Source organism: Heterodontus francisci, chromosome 2, assembly GCF_036365525.1.
Source record: "Heterodontus francisci isolate sHetFra1 chromosome 2, sHetFra1.hap1, whole genome shotgun sequence".
In the NCBI taxonomy this organism is placed as follows: domain Eukaryota; kingdom Metazoa; phylum Chordata; class Chondrichthyes; order Heterodontiformes; family Heterodontidae; genus Heterodontus; species Heterodontus francisci.
In genome coordinates, this window is record NC_090372.1 from 152883333 (window position 1) to 152904104 (window position 20772).

Genomic DNA, 20772 nt, shown 5'->3' on the forward strand with positions numbered 1-20772 from the left:
GCTTGGCCTAACTTAGTTCCAGTGGAACTGGGGTGGACAGCTTTGAAAATGTAACACCGCTATTCAAGAAAGGAGGGAGAGAGAAAACAAGGAACTACATGGCCCGTTAGCCTGACATTAGTCATCAGGGAAATTCTGGAATCTCTTAAGAAAGTCTTAACAATGCACTTAGAAAATCAGAGTATGATCAGACAGACAAAGTCTTACGAAAGGGAAATTATGTTTGGCAAATTTCTTAGTTCTTTGAGGATGCAACTAGTAGGCTAGATAAAGGGGAACCAGTAGTATACTTGGATTTCCAAAAGACATTTGATAAGTTGCACACAAAAGGTTAATACTCAAGATAAGGGCTCCTGGAGATGGGGGGTAATATAATAGCGTGGATGGAGTATTGGTTAATGGACAGGAAACAGAAAGTAGCGATAAATGGGTCATTTCAAGTTGGCAGGCTGGAACTAGTGGAGTACCTCAAGGATCAGGACTGTGCCTCAGATATTTACAATCGATATTAATGACTTAGATGAAAAGACTAAGAAATTTGTTGAAGATTGCTGATGATACAAAGTTAGTTGGGAATGTAAGCTGTGAGGAGGATACAAAGCGACTGAAGAGATAGACAGATTAAAGAGTGGAAAACAAGGTAGCAGATGGAGTGTAATTTGGGAAAGTGTGAGGTTATTCACTTTGGTAATAAGAATAGAAAAGCAGAATTTTTTTTTAATTAAAAGCTTGACATTTTTAAATGTTGATATTCAGAGAGACCCGCGTGTACTCGGACAAGGAACACAAAGTTAGCATACAGCAAGCAATCAGGAAGGAAAATGGCATGTCAGCCTTTATAGCAAGAGGACTGGAGTAGAAGAATAAGGAACTGTGGAGAGTTTTGGTCTCCACATTTAAGGAAGGATATACTTGCATTGGAGGTGGTACAGCAAAGATTCACTAGATTGGTTCCTGGGATGAGAGGGTTGTCCTATGATGAAAGGCTGAATAAATTGGGCCTATACACTCTGGAGTTTAGAAGAATGAGAGGTGATCTCATTGAAACATACATGATTCTGAAATGGCTTTACAGGATAGACACAGAGGTTGTTTCCTCAGGCTGGGGAAATCTGGAACAGGGGGGGCACAGTCTCAGGATAAGGGGTTGATCATTTAGGACTGAGATGAAGAGAAATTTCTTCACTCAGAAGATTGTGAATTTTGGAACTGTCTACCCCAGAGGTTTGTGGATGCTCCATCATTCAGTATAATCGAGATAGATCCATAGATTTTTGATCTCATAGGGAATCAAGGGATATGGGGAGTGGGCAGGAAAGTAGATTTGAGGTAGATGATCAGCCATGATCATATTGAATGGTGGAACAGGTTTCAAAGGCTGAGTGGTCTACATCTGCTCCTATTTCTTATTTTAGATTATTAATGTGCTTGGGGGCTTGATTTGCTGCATCCCCATCTCTGTCCTTTTCTGGACATGCACACCCAGCACCCTAAAATACGCTGCTTTATATGCTAATGAAATTGAAATGAGGGGGACACAGCCTCCACCTGTTGGGTCCCTGAATCCAGTGTTTAATGATCAGCAGAGGGAACCTCAAAGGATTATTGAGGAGCCCGCTCAAGGGTTGTCCAGGCCTCAACAGCGACATGAAACATCAGGTGATTGCCTTCTTATTCCTGTTGCAGAAGTCTGTAAGGCCTGCCATGGCAAATCATAACCCAGTGTGGCATAATTTCCACGCACCAGGTAGACACCCCAGCTATAGCATGTAAATGCCCCTTTCCCCACCCACCCCCTCCCCATCTGGGAAAGGTGGTCAGGGGTGGGGTATCTATGGAATGGAAGCCTTACCCTGGAAAGACTAGATCAATGAGTGCAAGGTACTGCTTCTGAAAATCAAACAATTCTCTAAGGCAACTTCTATGCTTTTCCTGGCTACAGACTAGCAGTGGAAGAGTCCTGATAACAGGTCACCAACTAACCCACTCAGCTGATAATGGTGTTTGTGTGGGAAGACTCACAAAAGGGATGGAGAAAGAAAAGCTATCTTAACAAATGGGAATACACAAACACACATACACTTAGGCTTCAATGCTCAGAGGAAGTGTAATTAAATTTTATTTTTATCCAGAACTGATAATCATCACCACACTAGCAACAACTTTACAGTATAGCAGGAACAGCTTTGTTGTAGAATTAGAGAGGAAATACATTTTTCCTGCTGAAACAAATGTTTACTTGTGGTATTACAGCCAAGAGCACAAGTGCATGTAAAAAAATAAATTCAAGTCCTGCACATGATTACTTGAAATATTCAGACAATCAACTGTGCATGAGAAGGGACAAATATATAGTTGCCAATGATAATTACAGCTGAGAGCAAAAATTATATATGAACTCAAGGTTGGCTAACCTGTACTAATTTTTAAAATATTCCATTCTTGCACTAAAGGTGGTGAAACACCATCACCAATACTGTGAACATGTGGGGATGAAGTATGTCAAAAGTTTGCTTTAATAAAATATATTTTTTTGAGCCAGACAAAATCAGTGAATCCATTATTTTTAAAATATGGATAGATAGTTCCAAGAAGGGCAATTTCAAAGTTAAGTATTATCTCAAGTGAGATCTTCAAATCATATACAAAAGGAAAACAGAGATGTAGCAACATTGCACGACTGTATATCATACATGCTTTAGCAGTAAATAAGCCTTCATCAGTTTTAGCTTTACTTACCATGTGCATTGATGTGGCAAACATAAAGGAAAACTCCCAAGCACAATCAAGTTTTTGCACTAATTTTATAACACTTTTTTCATAGAAGTAAAATGTTCCATTTGACCAGGGAACACAGCATTAAACTAAACTTCCTAATTGCTGCAAACCCACAAGGTTGTCGCATCATTATATTTTCATCAGCACTACATAACAGTGAAATAGTTAAAAAGTTTGTGTGCTCATTTCAGGCATGCTTACACATGGATTTTGTGTTGGAATGAATCATTAACGTAGCTTTTACAAGTTATTCAAATCTGCTCAATTGCTTTTTGCAGTAATAGGTATCTAGAAAAATGACAGAGGGCCTGCATAGGCAATTAATAATTTTCTAAATTATTTAATTCCCAGATAATCTAATGCAAACTGCAGTGTGGCCACACAAATCCATTTTGACAATTAAAAATTCGCAGAACTGTTACACTTTGAAGGATTTGAAGCTGAGAACGGAAGTGTTATGAACATATCCAAAAACAAAAACTGTGAATGAAAAGCTAGTAAAAATCTGCTGGCCTTTCTCAAGTTCCTTATTTCACTATTCTTTACTACTAATGAAAATCAAGCAGCAAGTCATACAAAATACCATCACGATCTCATATGTTCACTGCTAAGTACCTTCCCCTGAAAAACCAAAGCCTAGGATAATGCAATGGTAAACAGACACTAGAAAAATAATATACAGAGGATTAGAAATCAGAATAATTTTACTTCTAAGAGAATGCTGCACAAATATTATACTTGAAAAGATGCACCTTAAAGAATATTTGAGGAAATGCAATTAAATTTATCTATAAATTACATTGGAATGAATGATTAGTACGAGATTTTTTTTTTAACTAAAGCAGGATTTGATCTTGTCTGAATTTATTATATGTGGACTTCACTGAAATGAGTAGTGAATGATACATCACTGAACGATGGTTAATGAATTTCATTCAGTGTGTAGCATGGTCTGTTGACCTCCCGCTAATGAAATGAAACACTGCCTGATGTTCACCTTGTACATGGCACAAAGAAATCTAAAAACTGACAAAATGTTTACATACAGAGTAATAGATCCTATATGTGAATCAGGAGGTTCAAATAAATCATGAATTGTGGAAATGACACTCATAAGATTTATAAACATGAATTGATTCCTGTGATTAGGTTACAGCATTTAACCCACTCTGTGGCAGCTGTTATGTTATATAATACAGCAGGCCTCCATGGCATTGCTCACTGTACTTTGGAGGATCCATTGGGGTTAATTTTGAGTTTAGGGAAGGCACAGCCTATCACTGCATCTGGACAAGCAGCAACATTGAATTTCAGCTGCAGCCTCATTAACATTGGAACAGCAGGTTGCGGGGCACCAGACAGACATTATGATGCAACTCCCTGGATTGAAGTCGACCACGATCGGTTCGAAACAGCTGGAAAGATAAGTAGCGGGGGAAGGGAAAGTCACTTTTGTAGTAGGGGGTACCAGGCCAGCAGCAGCAGCTCAGCTTACTTTTGTGGAGTCCAAAGCAGCACTCTCTACAAAAATAGTTCAAAACTTCTCTTTCCTTCTATTGCCCCTAGAAATGATCAGAGTGTGCATGGCACACAGTCCAATCATTTCCAACTTAAAATAGTAATCGGAGTCCTAGAACATGGTTTACATTTTGAAATGGCCTACTGCCTAAAACAGGAAGGTGCTTTGGGTGCACTGCATTAGGCCCTTTTCAAAATGGCACTGGGCGCATTGTGGGGATTAACGAGCTACCCATTTTGAGGCTGTGAGTTCCAGTTACACCAGACACCAGGGGCGGCACAGTGGTGCAGTGGTTAGCACCGCAGCCTCACAGCTCTAGCGACCCAGGTTCAATTCTGGGTACTGCCTGTGTGGAGTTTGCAAGTTCTCCCTGTATCTGCGTGGGTTTCCTCCGGGTGCTAGGGAAATATAGGGACAGGTGGGGATGTGGTAGGAATTAGTGTAGGATTAGTATAAATGGGTGGTTGATGGTCGGCACAGACTCGGTGGGCTGAAGGGCCTGTTTCAGTGCTGTATCTCTAAACTAAACTAAACAATACAAGTTAACATTGACCCCACTGTTAACTACTAACAGGACCATTTTACCATGGACACACAATGCATAATTATACTGCAGTTGATCTTTCCTGGTGGTGTTCAACAGAAATTGGAAAAAATTAGATTGCATCTCTCTCTTCCGGTAATTTTCTCTCTCTCTGTCTCCCCTTTCCTATGTTTTCTCTCCATTCTCTGGCATTTTCGCTCTCTTTCCTCATATGCCTCTCACACACCTTTGTCACTGGCTCTTTATCTGTTTAATTTGTCTCTGACTGTAAGGGGTCAATTTAAAGATATTGATTTTAAATTAAATAAATTGATCCTGACCCTCTTCCACCCCCCCATAACTATACATTTAATTACCTGCCCTCTTCCCCCTCCCGTAAAACACTTACCTTGTGCTCCTGACCTTCCTGCCCCCTAAAGTGTAATGTTACCCCTTCCCATCATCCTCTATACCAATGAGATGACAGTGACCACCACCCCCCCCCAGAGAAAATTACCTGCTTCCCCCTCCCCACTAGTGTTCCGCATCAGATTCCCAGACAGGAAGGCACCATTATCGCTCTGGGACAGACGGCAGGAACGAGAAATATCTATTTTGTTTATTTAAATTATATTTAAATTAATTTAAATACTTAAATTGGGCTCCTGTTGCCGAGCGACCGGGGGGCGGGGCGGGGTGCCACAAGGCCTCTCTGCTGCTGGCAATATCAGGCCAGGCCTTCCTGGCGTCGGATTCCATGGAATTTTAAATTTAATTCAATTTAAATATTTAAACTGAAATGGAGGACTCGAAGCCCTTTAAAAATGGTGTTAGTGCCTGCGCAAAGGCAGCTGACACCATTGCTGGGGAAGGACAGCCCGCCCCCTCCACGTCATCAGGGTGGGCAGTCTGTCCTGGCTAGTTAAATGAACCACCGCGCTGAATAACACAGCGGCTTCACGACGTGCGGCTCATGCAGGCGGACCGCCATAGTTTTTGTCCACAGCCGATTTCACTGGCGGGTCTATAAATTTCAACCCCTAACTCTCTCCTATTGCCTAAAGATTCTCCTTATCCCTGCCTATTCTCTTCTCCATGCAACAAACAGTTTCTGTTCATTGCTCTTCCTCTTCTTGGACATTTTTTTTTGTTTGCCTGGCACAACGTATGTCTCTCATACACTTTTGGTCCCTTTTCTCTGGGGTTTTGTCTCTGTCTTCTTTCTGAATGTTCAGTCCTCCTCTTTCTCCTTCCATCTGTATTAGAGAACTGGAAGTAAACCCAGAATTACTCCAAACCTTTGATGGCTGAAGGAATTCTGCGAGTAATTTTAGTTGAAGTCAATACTGACCAATATAAAACAGTTGACCGACCTGAACCTGCCCAAAGGGTTAGTTTAAAATTACTCGCTACTTGTCTCTAAGTAGGTGGAGATAGGGATGTGTGGCAAATTGTGATGTCTGCATGAAGAAATTGGAAGTCATGGTCTGGGTGTGGCATAGTGAAGCATGATCTGTGTTAAGAAGGAATTGAGAGGTTGGGACCGGATGCTGCAGCTGTGGTTATATTAATTAATAATATTAACATTACGTGCTGAGTATATTTTGGGATTGGAAATTGCAGTGATCCTAGGATTGGATAGTGGGGGGGGGCATCAGGGCGCAGTTAAATCTGTCTGAATGTATTATTCTGTTATTCAGGCCACAAAACAGATGCTTAATTCAATTGGAATTTAGTTGTTTGGTGAGGGAGCTACGCGGGGTGAAGTTAACCAAAGTTTAACTGCAGGTAATAGTCACGATCAAATGGCTGGCTTCTTTTCTCTTTTCCAAGTGCAATTGCTAAGCTTTTTTAAAGTTATTTTTATGCTGGAGCAATCAGAAACTAATTTAACTCTCCTGCTCTCACCCCGTAGTCCTATATCTTCCTCGGCTTCAAATATTTATCTGCTATTCCCTTAAAAGATGTAATGGTCTCTGCCTCAACTACTCCCTGTGGCAAAAGATTTCATGCTCTAACAACTTTCTGTATAAAGAATTTTTCCTAACTTATCTCCTCATTCTTTTCATGACAATTTTCAATTGATAATCACTGGACAATATCTTGCCAACCAGAAAGAAATAGTCTTTCCCTTGTCACCTTATCAAAGCTCTTCACAATTGTAAAACTGTCCCTATTGAACCTCCTGTTTGTTTTCTCTGTCCCAGTATCTAAGGACTCTCCAAATAACTATAGTTTCTTACCCCTGGTATCATACTGGTATATTCTATGCATATCCTCTGTATGATTTCAATTTCTTTTCTATAATGTGATGCCCAAAACCATACAATACTCTAGCTGTGCCCTATTTATTTGTTAAAAACTGTCATTACCTTTTTTGTTCTTGTACTCTACACCTATATTTATAAAATGTAAAAAACATTGGTCTTTTTATAGCTGTATTTACCTGCACTCTCACTATTGAGAGGAATTATGTATTTGATCCCAGGTCTCTCTATTCCTCCATATTATTCAACATCTTTCCATTAAGTTTACGCTTCCAATCCGTTGATTTCCTTTCACAATGCATTACCATGATGGACAGGAAATATGTGGGCACATATCTTTTTTTATATTACATGAATAGATTATTGTTGTTCTCTCTATGTTGTACAATTATTATTTTCAGTCAATCTCCCACATGCCTTTGTGCATAAGGAACAGAATATCTATTTCTTGTCTTCAGATTACTGTTTCTCTCTGTCTCTCCTCTTCTATTCCCCTTCCCATCCACTTTCCTCTCCCTATATCTTTTTCTTCTCTGTCTTCTTCCTTCTCCCTGCCTTTTTTTTTCTTTCTTTGGGTAGCTGTCACATTTTAAAGTCTGTTATTTTTTGTACTACACAACATTGTGCATTTAAAAAAAATGCAACATACTTGCATAACGTATACATAGATTTAAACAAAAGTATTAATTTTATAAGCCATCCACAATCCAATTTGACACCTCTGCTTAGAAATGACCAATTAAAGAAGGTTTTTGGCATGGAAATGACTTTACATAGATAGCACATTAATAATTTGTGTGCAATCAGATGATGTATTATTTTCCCATTGGGCATGCTCTAGGTTTTACAATTCAGATCAGAAAGCTATATATTGTTTCTTTCAATTCTTCCTGACTCTCACAGGTCTACCTAATATCCTTTATAAGAATATATTAAAGGATGCAATTACATCTGTTGACCCCTCAATAATCTGTAAAAAAAAATTGTACCTGGTTTTGAAGTGGCTTGCAGCGGCCCCTTTAATGGCCACTGGTTAGGCTGTTCAATACTAATACCAATTGGAGAAGCGTGAACAGCGCGCACACTGGTCCCTCAAAATTGCATCAGGGGTCAGGACCCCAATATAAGTTCCAAAACAGATGAACACCTGGTCACTCATATGAAGACCACAATGAAAATGTTGGTGGGAGGATTGGGAGTGTGAAGAGAGTAATATGTTCAGTTCTGTGACTTCTGAAACATTATTGTCCTGTTGCCAGTTGAAAATAGGGATGAAAAATAAACATTGCCCCTATAATTCTATGATTCTATGATCTATCAGCTCTTACATTTTTTCATGCACTAACAGTGTTGGCTTCATTTTTTATGACTTCAAATGGACCTATCACTTCTCCATTCTTAAAATTGCTTTCAAGAAACTTGGTTTCCAGTTTACTAACAAATACATATTTGTTCCTTAGAAAATCTAAGTTCCAGCCTTGAATACTGCTTACATGTTAGAGTGGCTTTATCTGGATGGAAAAGCTTGTTACTCAATAAGAGATCCATCTCTCACCTTGAGCTCTAATTGTCTCCACTAGAAATTTTTGCCTTCATTTCATCAATACAAATTATAATGATTGCTTCTCTACTCTCTCCTTACTTGCTCCTTCTAATCTGCTATATTGTGTTATTTCTTCTTCCTTTGTCTCCACTATGTTGAAATCAGGACTTACTGCAGATTACCACAAGCATTTACATTTTCCCAGGACTTCAGAACTTTGAAACTCCTAACTTCTTCCCTCCCTCCCACATTAATGCCATGCCCCATACAAATCTACCCATTTAAAACCCAAATTTGATGTCCATCTATTCACTCCTTCCTGATTCCCTGTCTTTTTACTATTTCCAACCTTGATGACAACCAGGGTTTGTCAATTAGAAAATATATCAAATGCATACAGAACCAATGTAGCATGCAGTAGTTAAATCCCTAGAAATTCATTACTATTTCCCTATGAACTTCATACAACAGATCAGGATTGCTGTAAATTGTATTAATACTTTTAATCAATTTAACAATTTACCAACTGAATGTTAATTAAAATTCAATTTAATAGTCTATTGTTTAGTTTTGGAGAAAACGAACTGTTGAGGAAAGGGTGTCTTCCTGGACTGTGGATTCTTGATTAGATACTTGGATGCGCACAAGTAAAGGAGGATTGTAATTCTGAAAGAGGCAAAGAAAGGCCTCTGGCAAATGTTAAGGTATGATTACAGCATGAAAAATATATGTTATGTGATCTCTCTATTTTGTCTGTTTAATTCGTTATTTTGCAGGAATAGCGGGGGACTTTATAACATGAATGGTTTAAGGTTAGGTCGCAGTCAGGAATCTGGGATAGGCGAGGCTGTTATGATGACCATGCGGTATGTTAGGACATAAAGCGTTAATTGGAGGCATAAGCCCGCAGTCAATGTGGGGAAATGAAAGGACAGTAAAAAGTTACAGGAGTTAGATTCAACGAAGTTAAGTTCTCCTTTTCTACGAGCAAATCCTTTGTCTAAGAGAACTGCATTAACGCATGAGAAAAGTTTGCTTTCCAAACCATTGTCTAGAAGTAGCGATGAGTGTTTTCAAGGGTTTTCGTTCAGAAGGCAGTGGCTGTTACTAATCGAGATGACACAATCAATGCATAGTTCGGAATTTTGCACGGATCAAACATGTAAACAGTAAAGCTACAAAACTCGTTGTGGATATCACTCTCTACGTGTTTGAAATGTTTACTTTAAAATACAAGCTCCGCTTCTTCACGAATATTTACTGTACTATACAGGCATATTTAAAGTACCAGAACAAAACATATTAAATTGAATATATTCTCAACCACGAAAGCAAGACAGCATTTGAACATATGATCCTACACAATGATTCAGTTCTGTATTTATGCACTGGAGCTGTTAGAGTTGAGCTCAAACACTGAGCAGTTGAAACGGACCTCAGTGTTAATGGTACTGTGCTTCGCACCGTAAAGACAGATCTGAGAGACTGGTTCACTATTTAGTCACATCACAGGGAGGGGAGGAGTTTTTTTTAAAGGTCTACACGTTAAATTAATAACTGGTTGACAGAAAACTCGCTCGCATTCTATAAATATCAAAAATAAACAATGACAAGTAGAAAGTCCTTTTCCATATTACGTGTAATACTGACCTACAAAAATCAAATGGCAAAAGTCAAAGCCTGACGATTTCACCATGATATGTAGGTATTGCAAAACAAACTTCGCGATTTTGATCCTGATATCTTTGACCAACAGATCATTGCAAGCTTCCAGTTTTCTCGGTCAGCGTTTTTGCTCTTTATGTCTTTATGAACAAAAAAAAACCCTTTTGTTAAATGTTTAATGGTGAAGGTCACGTGAAGTCCTTGGGGATGCTCCATCTTTCAATCTTTCTGCTGGCCAAGGGAGGCTTGGGGCTGATGGGGGTGGGGTGCCAATCTCCTGCTACTCCCCTATGCAACATCCAAAGAGCATATTAATGCACCCCAGCGACATCAAAGTGCCCAAGTGCTACATTCAATCTGGCACATTTCTCAGAAATTCATTCTGTCTACAACCACCCCTTCAACAAAAAAAATAGACGCAATGATAGGAAAAGATTCACATGCTGATGGTTTAACTCATTCTCATCCTCTTTGTTCTAGGGATGAGTAAAAACAATGATTCTCCCGGTTCTTTGTTTCTCACCCACCTGAGCAGTTGGTTCCTTTGCCTTTGCCGCTTTGGCAGTCGGCAGTGGAGAGCGGGTTGGCGGCCAGTCCGACCGGCTGCAGGCTGCTGAGCGCCAACACGGCGAAAACCCCGAGGCAGCAGGACACGGCCGAGGAGCCGCCTAACGTGCGCTGAGGAAAGGCGGACAACTCTGACAGCACCATGACCGGAGCGAGGGTAAACAGCGAGGATCCAGGGAGGCAGAGAGAGAGAGAGAGCAGGCAGCGGCGGCAGCTCCTCAGTCAAGGAGAAGAAGCGCTCGTCCTCCCTGGAGCATCACCTCCTCTCACCGGCCATCCCCCTCAGAAAGCCAGCACCTCCTCTCCTCTTCACTCCCTCTCTCAGTGGGGGCACAACGCTGCTTTTCTCTCTCCAATTCTTTCAAACAGCTCCTCAGGCTGTCCCCCGATACGAAGTATATTAATAAACGTGAGGAGTTGTTCAGTTGCTTGATTTCCCCCCTCTCTCTCTCTCTCTCTCTCTGCTCCTCTGACTCTCTCTGTTGTCCTCTCCTCGCAGACACTCGGGCAGATTCGGGGGATTGAGCCACAGAAACAACAAAGGAGACGGCGGAGCGGAGCTGAGGAGGAGAGGCGGGGGGGGGGGGGAATCACATCACATGACCGCGGGGACACCACACACATTAAAAGAGGAGGGGGCGGGGGCACCAGTGGACAATCTGACAGCCACCAAAAAAAAACAATAACACCAACCCCATTCTCCTACTCGCCTTAAGTTCACATGTATTTTTAAGCTACCCGTCAAGTGTCTGGAAATAACTCCAAATTGTTCCGACTTTTGTTTATAGTTGACGCATAGATAGACGTGAAGTATTGGTGAATTTGTATCCCTTCGTCCCGCAAATAAAACGGTTGTTTAAAGCAATCAGAGTTAAACAGGACGGAATGTGTGGATACATATGAATAAGCAAGTCAACAAGAGTGAGAGGAGGGAGCCGGGTCTTACTCGACATACCTTTATCTTTCAGTGAAATGGATGGAGATTTGGTGAATACTCTCCACAGGAGACTGAAAAGGGACGTTTAGTAACTAAGCAGCAATTAATTTCACTTCGTGGGTGTTGGGTAATGTAGTAATTTTGGTTTCCAAAATCCCCCACATTAAAAAAACGGACTTGCGAAACAGACTGGCTCCAATATTCGAAAGCATGTAACTGTGCACAAATCCACCTTACTGGGGGGGGGGGGGGGGGGGGGTCTTGCTTATGGAATTTGAATTTCAAACACAGACATCAATCTTCCAAATCAGTTAGCTCCACGGTGCAAGGCGGTGATAAATAAGATGCAGAGATATACAAACAGCTGCTTAGAATAAAAGTGTTACGAATTTTTCCATAATACATTAGTCAGATAACTCTTGGGCATTTACAACCAAATGTTGCCTTTCGATTGCTAAATTACTTGCTACCGTGAAATATTTCCAACAGCGAGATATTCAATTCGTAGAAATAATCACAAGTGTTCAGTTTGCTGCAGTGAACGGCACAGAAACAGGTTAAAACTCTTCAGAAAATCAACAATTTCACTGGAAATAAACGAGACAAAACAGTAAGATTGAATACAAATGTGAGTTTTAGCGGGGCGAGCGTGGGGGGAGGGGCGCTCCTTTTGTTCATTTGGTCACTCTGTAAACGTAAATTGGAATCAATTCGGATTGATGGTTTCCTATCCCATTCAAAAATGATGGCACTCGAGCACAAAATGTCTCCGCGTGTTGCTACCGTCCCCGCGGGTTGAGCAAGTGATTGATGATCTCCGATCTGTGTCTTCTATCATATTGGACGAGCGTGCTCGCTCTCCATGGTCATACAGTCAGACGTTTATTTGCCTTCCCCGTTTGTCTCGGGAAAATTGGGCATTGCCTGATGGAATTAAGTCTCCGGATTCGACTTCATGATACTCAAATATTGGGTCCCCAAGCCAAATTTAAATGTACGCAAATACTCAACATTATCTGACAGGGTGCGAAAGAGACAATTAAAAATGAGCCATGCGGAATCAGATGTTTCGAAGATTGAATAAATATGATCAGAAAAGAATAAATTACAAAAACACATGATTCAAGTGCAGCATTTCAAATAATGCTTGGCATAGCTAAATGCCAATAAATCATTTTGTAATAAATGTGCGTGATAGTAGTATAATGTAGGGTTAATAGGGGTAATATAGAATAGCACGCGATAGGTGTAACAGCAGCAACTTAAATTATAAAGCGCCCTTAACAGTAAAAAAAACTCCCAAAGTGCTACATATGCAAACCCAGTGAAAATAGCTGTTGAGCCAGGAAGAGACAGAACCACAGAATTTTACAGCACAGAGGGAAGCCCTTTAGCCCATGCGATCAGTGTCAATTCTTTGTTCCCGTAATTCAAAACTAATCCCACTGAACTAGATAGGGTGATTGAAAGCAAACTCAAAGATATGCTTTCTGTCGGTTTTAAAGGAAGAGAAGAGACAAAAAGGATTAAAGGAGGAAGATCAAACGAGTAAGACCAAGGCAGCTGAAGATTCTGCCACTAACAATACGGCAAAATTAATGGGGTTTACAGAAGTCAGAGAAATGGACATTTCAGGAAAGGAAGTAGATCTGGCGGTGCTTGCAGAGATATAGCAGGGTATAAGATCATGGAGAGATTTCGAGATATGACAAAGATTTTGAACTTGAATTGGGATAGGGAGCTATTGTAAGTCAATGAAAACAAGAGTGATGGGCAAATGGGACATTGTACCGGACAGGACACAATATTTTTTGTATAAATTGGAGTTTCAGAATAGAGAATGAAACACCAGCAAGGGCAGTATTTGCGTCAAGTCTGGAGGTAACAGAGGAATGTATAAACATTCGGTAATGGATGGGCTGAGTTAGAGGAAGAACCTAACCACAACACTGGATCCTATAAACAGAGCATTTGTTAAAAACAAGCTTGATAAATTTTAAATTCAGTAGGGTACCTAGATGTAAGATATCTTGTGTTAAATCTGAACTTTAGGATTTAGACGGTAACAGTGGTACTGCTAATAAAACTAAAGATTCAGAGGATCATGTCAGTCATCAAATTTTTATTCAATGAGTGGCCAATCAATTTGAGTTGGGTTTGCTCGCTGATAAATATGGCTAATGGGTAACCAGCATCTTTTTCTATTTACATATGGATGTAAATTGAAAATATCAGTCTTGCTGTTATGAATTCATGCTCACAGTATGAGGCATCCCCCATAGCATTTTCCATCCATTCATTTTATGCACCATGTCTACACATGGTGGGGTGGGGGATTTCTCTCGTGACTTTGTATAGCAATATCATAATCACATAGACAATGACCAGAGCAATTCTTCCTTGGCAAAGGAATCATAGATTGCACAGAACAATTACATTGATGTGAAATAGTTAGGCAATGAGTTGTTATGATCTGGAATGGTGTGGAAGCAGATTCAATGATAATCTTCAAAAGGAAATTGAATAAATACTTGAAGGGGAAACATTTTAAGGGCTATTGGGAAAAGGTAGGGGAGTAGGAATAATTGGAAAGTTCTTTCAAGGTGCCAGCATAGACACAATGAGGCCAAATTGCCTCATTCTGTGCTGTATCATTCTATGATTCAATGATAAGGGAATTCAGAGGTATTATTAGCTGAACACCTTTAATTTTACTTAGAACTGATCATAACCTTCTCCAGTCTTTACCAGAAAATTTCAGAACATCCTAACAGATAATGTAACTGAAATAAACAACTATACAATTTTTACAGAACAGCTCGATAGTTCTGAATATGAGCAATAAATCATATAATTCACTACAGTGTGTTTTTCCTTTTTTTTTTCAATTTTACATTATTTTTTATATACTTTTGTTACCTCTAAACTCAACTATTCCAATGTTTCCCTGGCCACCTTCCAGCTCCACACACTTCAGCTCATCTAAAACTCTGCTGATCGTACCCTAATTGTCATGCTAGACCCCCACCTGCCAAGAATTAGGCACATGAATTTTGTCATGAACATTGATTTTAAATTGTTACTGGAGTGAAGAAAGGACCTGTTAAACAGATCAGCTGCGGCTGGAAAGATATTTGCATATTAACAGACAGTGTTTGGAAGGACAAAGCAACCACTCCCTAACACATTCAACCCACAATGTACTTTTGATCATCAGACATTCAAGGTTGGAGAGCTCACATTCCAGGTTGACTGCTGAGATGGCCGTATACACAAACGGACATGGTCAAACCAGCTAGTCACATGACTAACCTGCTGGGCAACCTGAGGTTTTTGCATTTGTACAAACAGTTTGGGGAGAAAGCAGAATGCTCCTGGACTGAGAAGCTCTCTACTGGCTGGCTCACCACAGCCTCTCCTGTCTGCCTGCTCCCATCTTTTTCTCACAAGCCTTTGAATCCACTGAAGACACATGAACCCCAAGAAAAAAGTCTGCTCCAGTGAACAAGGTTTAAGAAGTATACAGGGCTCCAAGGAAAAGCAAGATCTACCTACAATCAAGGACTCTACAGTGAGCTCAAAGACTCGTAACAAGAATTCTTCAGATATTGCCTCAGACATTTCCACTTTATTTCTTCTGCTCTTTTCTGTCTCTATTTGCATGCGCCTGTCACGTATGCATACTAGCGTGAGTGTGCGTGTATCCATAAACATCAACCAAATCAGAGTTTAAGTTTAATAAATTTCAACTTTTCTTCTTTAAACCTAAGAAAACCTGTTTGTGCTGGTTTCTTTGCCTTATAATTGGAAAACGGTGAACAAGGATTCACCAAGGGGGAGCTGAAAACACAGTGTGTTTAAAAATTAAACCCTGTTACAGTAAGACCACGTGAAGGCTGAAGGGCAACCTTAGACGTCTTTCTCACCTGGTCGTAACACTAACTCATACTAAGCTTTGTTCAAGTATCACCCCTGTGCTTGCTGACCTTGGCTCCCAGTCGGCATCGCTTTGATTTAAAAATTCTCATTGCTGTTTTGAAATCCCTCCGCTGCCTCACACCTCCATGTCTCTGTAACCTCCTTCAGCCCTACAACCTTCTGAGATATCTGTGTTCTTCCAATCTTCCCTGCCATGCATTCTAATTTCCATTGCCCCACCATTGGCAGCTGTGCCTTCATCTGCCTAGGCCCCAGCTTTAGAATTCCCTTCCGATACCTCCCCGCCTCTCTCCCTTCCATTAAGACACTCCTTAAAACCTATTTCTTTGACCAAGCATTTGGCCACAAGTCCTAATATCTCCTTATGTGTCTTGGTGTTAAATTTGCTCTATTAGCATTTCTGTGGGCTATTTTATTATGTTAAAAGCGCTATATAAGTGCAAGTTGATGATGTTTTAACTTTAAATGATTTTCCAACTCTTCCTTATTTGATCCTCTGTGTTTAAATCAAAGTATACTTAAAGGCCAAGAGTTTCTGCTTTGGGCACAATAGGTGATCCAGGCACAAATTGCATTAGTTTTGAGAGGTGCTTTTTTCTCTCAAGTTTCTGCTCAAACTCATATGCATAACTCCCAATCATAAAATCTGCCATAAACCAGCACAATTAGGCAGCTCTTTAGTATTTTTTTAAAAAATTGCATTAAAAACATTCCTCTATATATTTAAGACCTGGAGCAGCTTTGTTAATACAGAAAAACATAAGCATTTTTAATCAGAGTGTCTCCCAAATATGAGTAACTCAATTCTAAATAACTGAAAATGGCTTTTAAAAAAACTGTGCAGAATCATTTACTGGTTCCATTAGTATACAGTAGTCAGGTTCTTAGTAAATTAAAAAATATAGGATATTTTAAAACTTTCAAAATGCACCTATTAGTGTCCCTGCAACTAGAAAAAAAGTTTAATTTTAAGGCCTCCCCTGGTCTTTTCCTGCCCATCAATTTCATATGTTCAAATGCCTTGCTAGGTTCCAAATGTACTGTATTCTTCAAATGAGGAAGAGCACTTCATAAGAGGCCACCAAAAGCAGGTGTAAGAACACCTGATGAGTCCTATCCACCGCTGTCACGACCCTGGGAGTTGCATTTATAGACCCTCTACATCATCCCTAGCTTTTAAAAAATTGAAAGGAAATGGTTATTTTGAGGTGATTGAAAAGTCTGTAGCTAAGACAGACATATTGGAAGAAGAAGATTTCTTGTTAGAGGAGACTTGTCTTCAATGTTTCCAATATAAAAGACAGCTACGGGAGGACGTGAAATGCACAAGTCATGTAGTACCTGGTATTGTTACCCTGGGAAGAAGAGTAGCAAAATTTTTTATTTATTTTGAGATACAGCACTGAAACAGGCCCTTCAGCCCACTGAGTCTGTGCTGACCAACAACCACCCATTTATACTAATCCTACATTAATCCCATATTCCCTACCACATCCCCACCATTCTCCTACCACCTACCTACACTACGGGCAATTTACAATGGCCAATTTACCTATTAACCTACAAGTCTTTGGGTGTGGGAGGAAACCAGAACACCCAGCAGAAACCCACACGGTCACAGGGAGAACTTGCAAACTCCGCACAGGCAGAACCTAGAACTGAACCCAGGTCACTGGAGCTGTGAGGCTGTGGTGCTAACCACTGTGCCGCCCCAATGTTCTTTGTGAAGAACATTGCTGAAAAATCAAGTGCAAGACTCTAATGGGTGAAATCACTTGTTACATTTTCATGGTTTATTCTAAATATATCTCTCTGCATCTCAGATCACTGCCAGGGGTGATCAATAATGCTCAATAAAGTACCTAGGCAATTGGTTATATCACTGGCACTCATATGACCTTCTCAGCTTTGAAAACTGGTAGAGTAAATACTTCACTAGACTACGGCTTAGACCATAAACTAGTAAACAGATTTATTGGACAATAAATGAACAGAAGCAATGACATACAGTAGATTTATAGTAGTTACAAAAAATTCCTGGATATTCGATGGTTTCTTGCTGACTGGCCACAGAGTCTCTTTTTTTATTCAGATAGACTATTCCATTTTAACCAAATGGATTGAAAAATATTTTTTTTAAAATGACTGTACTAAACAATATAGGATGAAGTTTAACACCCAAGAATGGATGTGCTGGCATCGGGTCAGCTGCTAAAATTTTAAAAACCTGAAACCGACCGCAAGCAGCCTCCAAACCACCTACTTCCAAGTTTAACGGAGACGGGACAAGGGGTAAGCAGCAAACCTGCTGCCAGGAGGCGGGTTGATAATTTAAATATTTTAATGAGGCTGGAAGCCTCTGATTTAGCCTGCTTTACAGGTTTAACAGGTCGACTGGCTTTCCCAGGCATGGGACACCTGGCAGTTGAAGGGAGGCAAGGACAGCTTCAAGGAGAAGGTAAGTGACTTTCCAGCACTGCTTATGGACCAGGAGAAGGAGGAGTGTTTCCCATTGGCCTCCCAAGCTCCACCCCCATCAGAACCCCTCCCTATACAAAGAGTCCCCCTCGGGTTGGGGATCAGCCCAACTGCTGGGAATGAGGAGCAGACAGTCCCTGGGATCGGACCACCCCCACGGCTCAGGGTCGGGATTGGACCTACCCAGTCGTGCGGCCTGCTCCTGAGTCCTCCCTACACAACTGGAAGACAAGTCTGTTAGTCAGGCTGACTTCTGGGCAGGGAACCTGAAAGGGTCAAAAGACGTGTGCTGTGGAGGTAAAACTCTACTACATGCAGGAAACCCAGGCTTCACCCAAAACTCTGTGCCCCCATTAATGTCCAGGCTGTCCCTTGTATTCAAAATTAACTGATAATAAAACATTGATACCAATAAAACAACAATTTCTATTTAAAAAGTACCTTAAACATAGGAAAAATTCCCAGTGGGTTTGCAAATGTGTAATCAAAAAAACTGGGGCAAAGATGATAATAAAAGGAGGGATGACCAAAAGCTTGGTCAAAGAAGTGAGCTTTAATGAGGATCTTAGAGAGATGGAGAAATGGAGGATTTAGGGAGGAAATTCCAAAACCTGGGGCCTATATTGCTGAAGGTAAGTCTGCTGATGGTGGGGCGAAATGAGGAGAGTTGTGCAATAGGTCAGACTCAGAGGAATGGAGAGTTCTGGGCTGGGGCCATTGCAGGACAGGAGGAGGTTACAGACATAGAGAGGGACAAGAATATGAAGGGATTTAAGCTCTAGGATCAGAATTTTAAATTTGAGGTGTTCGGGACTGCAAGCCAATATGGGTCAGTGAGGACAGGAGTAACGGATATGAGCAGCATAGGTTGGAGTGTCAAAATTTATGGAGGTTGGCGTATGGGTGGCCAGACAGAAAGCATTGTAATTAGTTAGGTCTAAAGGTGACAAAGGCCTGGTTGAAGGTTTCAGTGACAGATGGGCTGACTTAGAGGTGGAGACAGGTGGTGTTATGGAGTTCGAGGTAGGCAGTCATTATAGTGGAGCGAATATGGGGTTGGAAGCTCAGCCTGAAGTCAAGCAGGGTACCGCAGTTGTGAATGCAAAAAATACTTGCATTTGAATTGAATAGCTTGGGTCTTCATTGGACACCTTGACAGACATAAAGGGCTGGATTTTATCAAGCCCCGACGTCATGATCCGTGGCGGGGGGAAGGGGTAGAAGATGGGTCCGGAAGAGGCCCATCATGGACCTCGGCGCCGGGAGGGCCCGGCCGATCCTTCCGGCAGCAGTGAGGCTCTGTGGTGGACCCCCGCTGCTTGGCGACGGGACCTGGATTTGAATATGTAAATATCCACTTACCATATGTTACTATGCATGCCGCTGTGATTCAGCCATCAGGTCACAATCTTTAGCTTTCACGTCTGAGAAAAGCTGGCAGCACCGAGGTGTCAGTCCTCGGAGTCTGTGAAGGTGGATGGGTGTGTGTTGTGAAGGGCGTCTCATCTCTGCATTCATGAAGGGAGGTGGGTGGGTGGCTGTTGTGAAGGGGGGTCTCAACACTGCATTCACAAAGGGAGGAATCCCATACCCTTGTTCGGTAAAGGGGGCCACTCTGCGCCTGTGAACATTTGGGGGGAGGGGGGGTGGGAAGGGGGTCGACCCTGCAGTTGGCCAACGATGTTTGGGGGAGGTGGGGTAACAATGGCACAAATGGTTTTAAGGTCATGTCACTGGTGGGCCAATCCAGGCAAGGTCAATAATATGACTGTGCTCATGCTGCCCCACTCTTATTTAAAGCTAAGATGGGCAATGTTATGCCATACCTTATAGGTGATGCCAGAACGCAGCTGAAGCACCAATTCACATCATTCTCTGCCCCAATAGGTGCCATTGACCTACTGAAAACTGAGTTCACCTACAGCATACAGATGGGGCTGGTCCACCCTGTTTTTCTTGATCCACATGCCTTGAGGAGCCATATCCAGCAGAGGCAGAACCAACAGGCAGATGCAGCCCACGTGGTAGCCCCCAGACACAAGCAGCAGCCACTAAGGTACATTCGTGGCTAAAGAAGATAGTGGGCCTACGGACCCTGCATGACATACCTGGAGATGTCAGAGTGCCAGTGTCAGAGACAACTGAGAATATCCAGAGAGGCGGTGACACATCTCTGTGCACTGCTGAATGATGACCTGCAGCCGATGGGCTTTGATGGACACCCTATGCATGTGGACCTCAAAGTGACCATGGCTCCTGACTTCTACACCACCGCATCATTCCAGGGACCCACTGGCGACCTGTGTAGGGTTTCACAGTCACCAGTGCACTGCTGTATCAGGGAGGTCACCGATGGCTTGTACAGCAGGGCCGGTGATTATGTTCACTTCAGGGCAGACCCTGAAAGTCAGGCCCAGAGGGCCCTTGGATTTGGGGCCATCATGGGATTCCCACAGGTGCAAGGGGTCATAGACTGCATGCATGTGGCCATCAAGGCTCCGGCCGGACAACCAGCCGCATACCTCTATAGAAAGGGCTTCTACTCCGTCAACATGC

General features: G+C 41.6%; 1 protein-coding gene across 1 annotated transcript in view; it reads right to left on the reverse strand.

Annotated features, from left to right (window-relative positions):
- LOC137347569 (tomoregulin-1-like) overlaps positions 1–11398 on the reverse strand; it is a 319329-nt gene extending 307931 nt beyond the window's left edge. The window contains exon 1 of the mRNA XM_068012070.1: positions 10823–11398. Coding sequence (XP_067868171.1) covers positions 10823–11006 — 184 coding nt within the window. The 5' untranslated portion in view covers positions 11007–11398. The remainder of the gene's footprint in view (positions 1–10822) is intronic.
- Positions 11399–20772: the final 9374 nt, after the last annotated feature.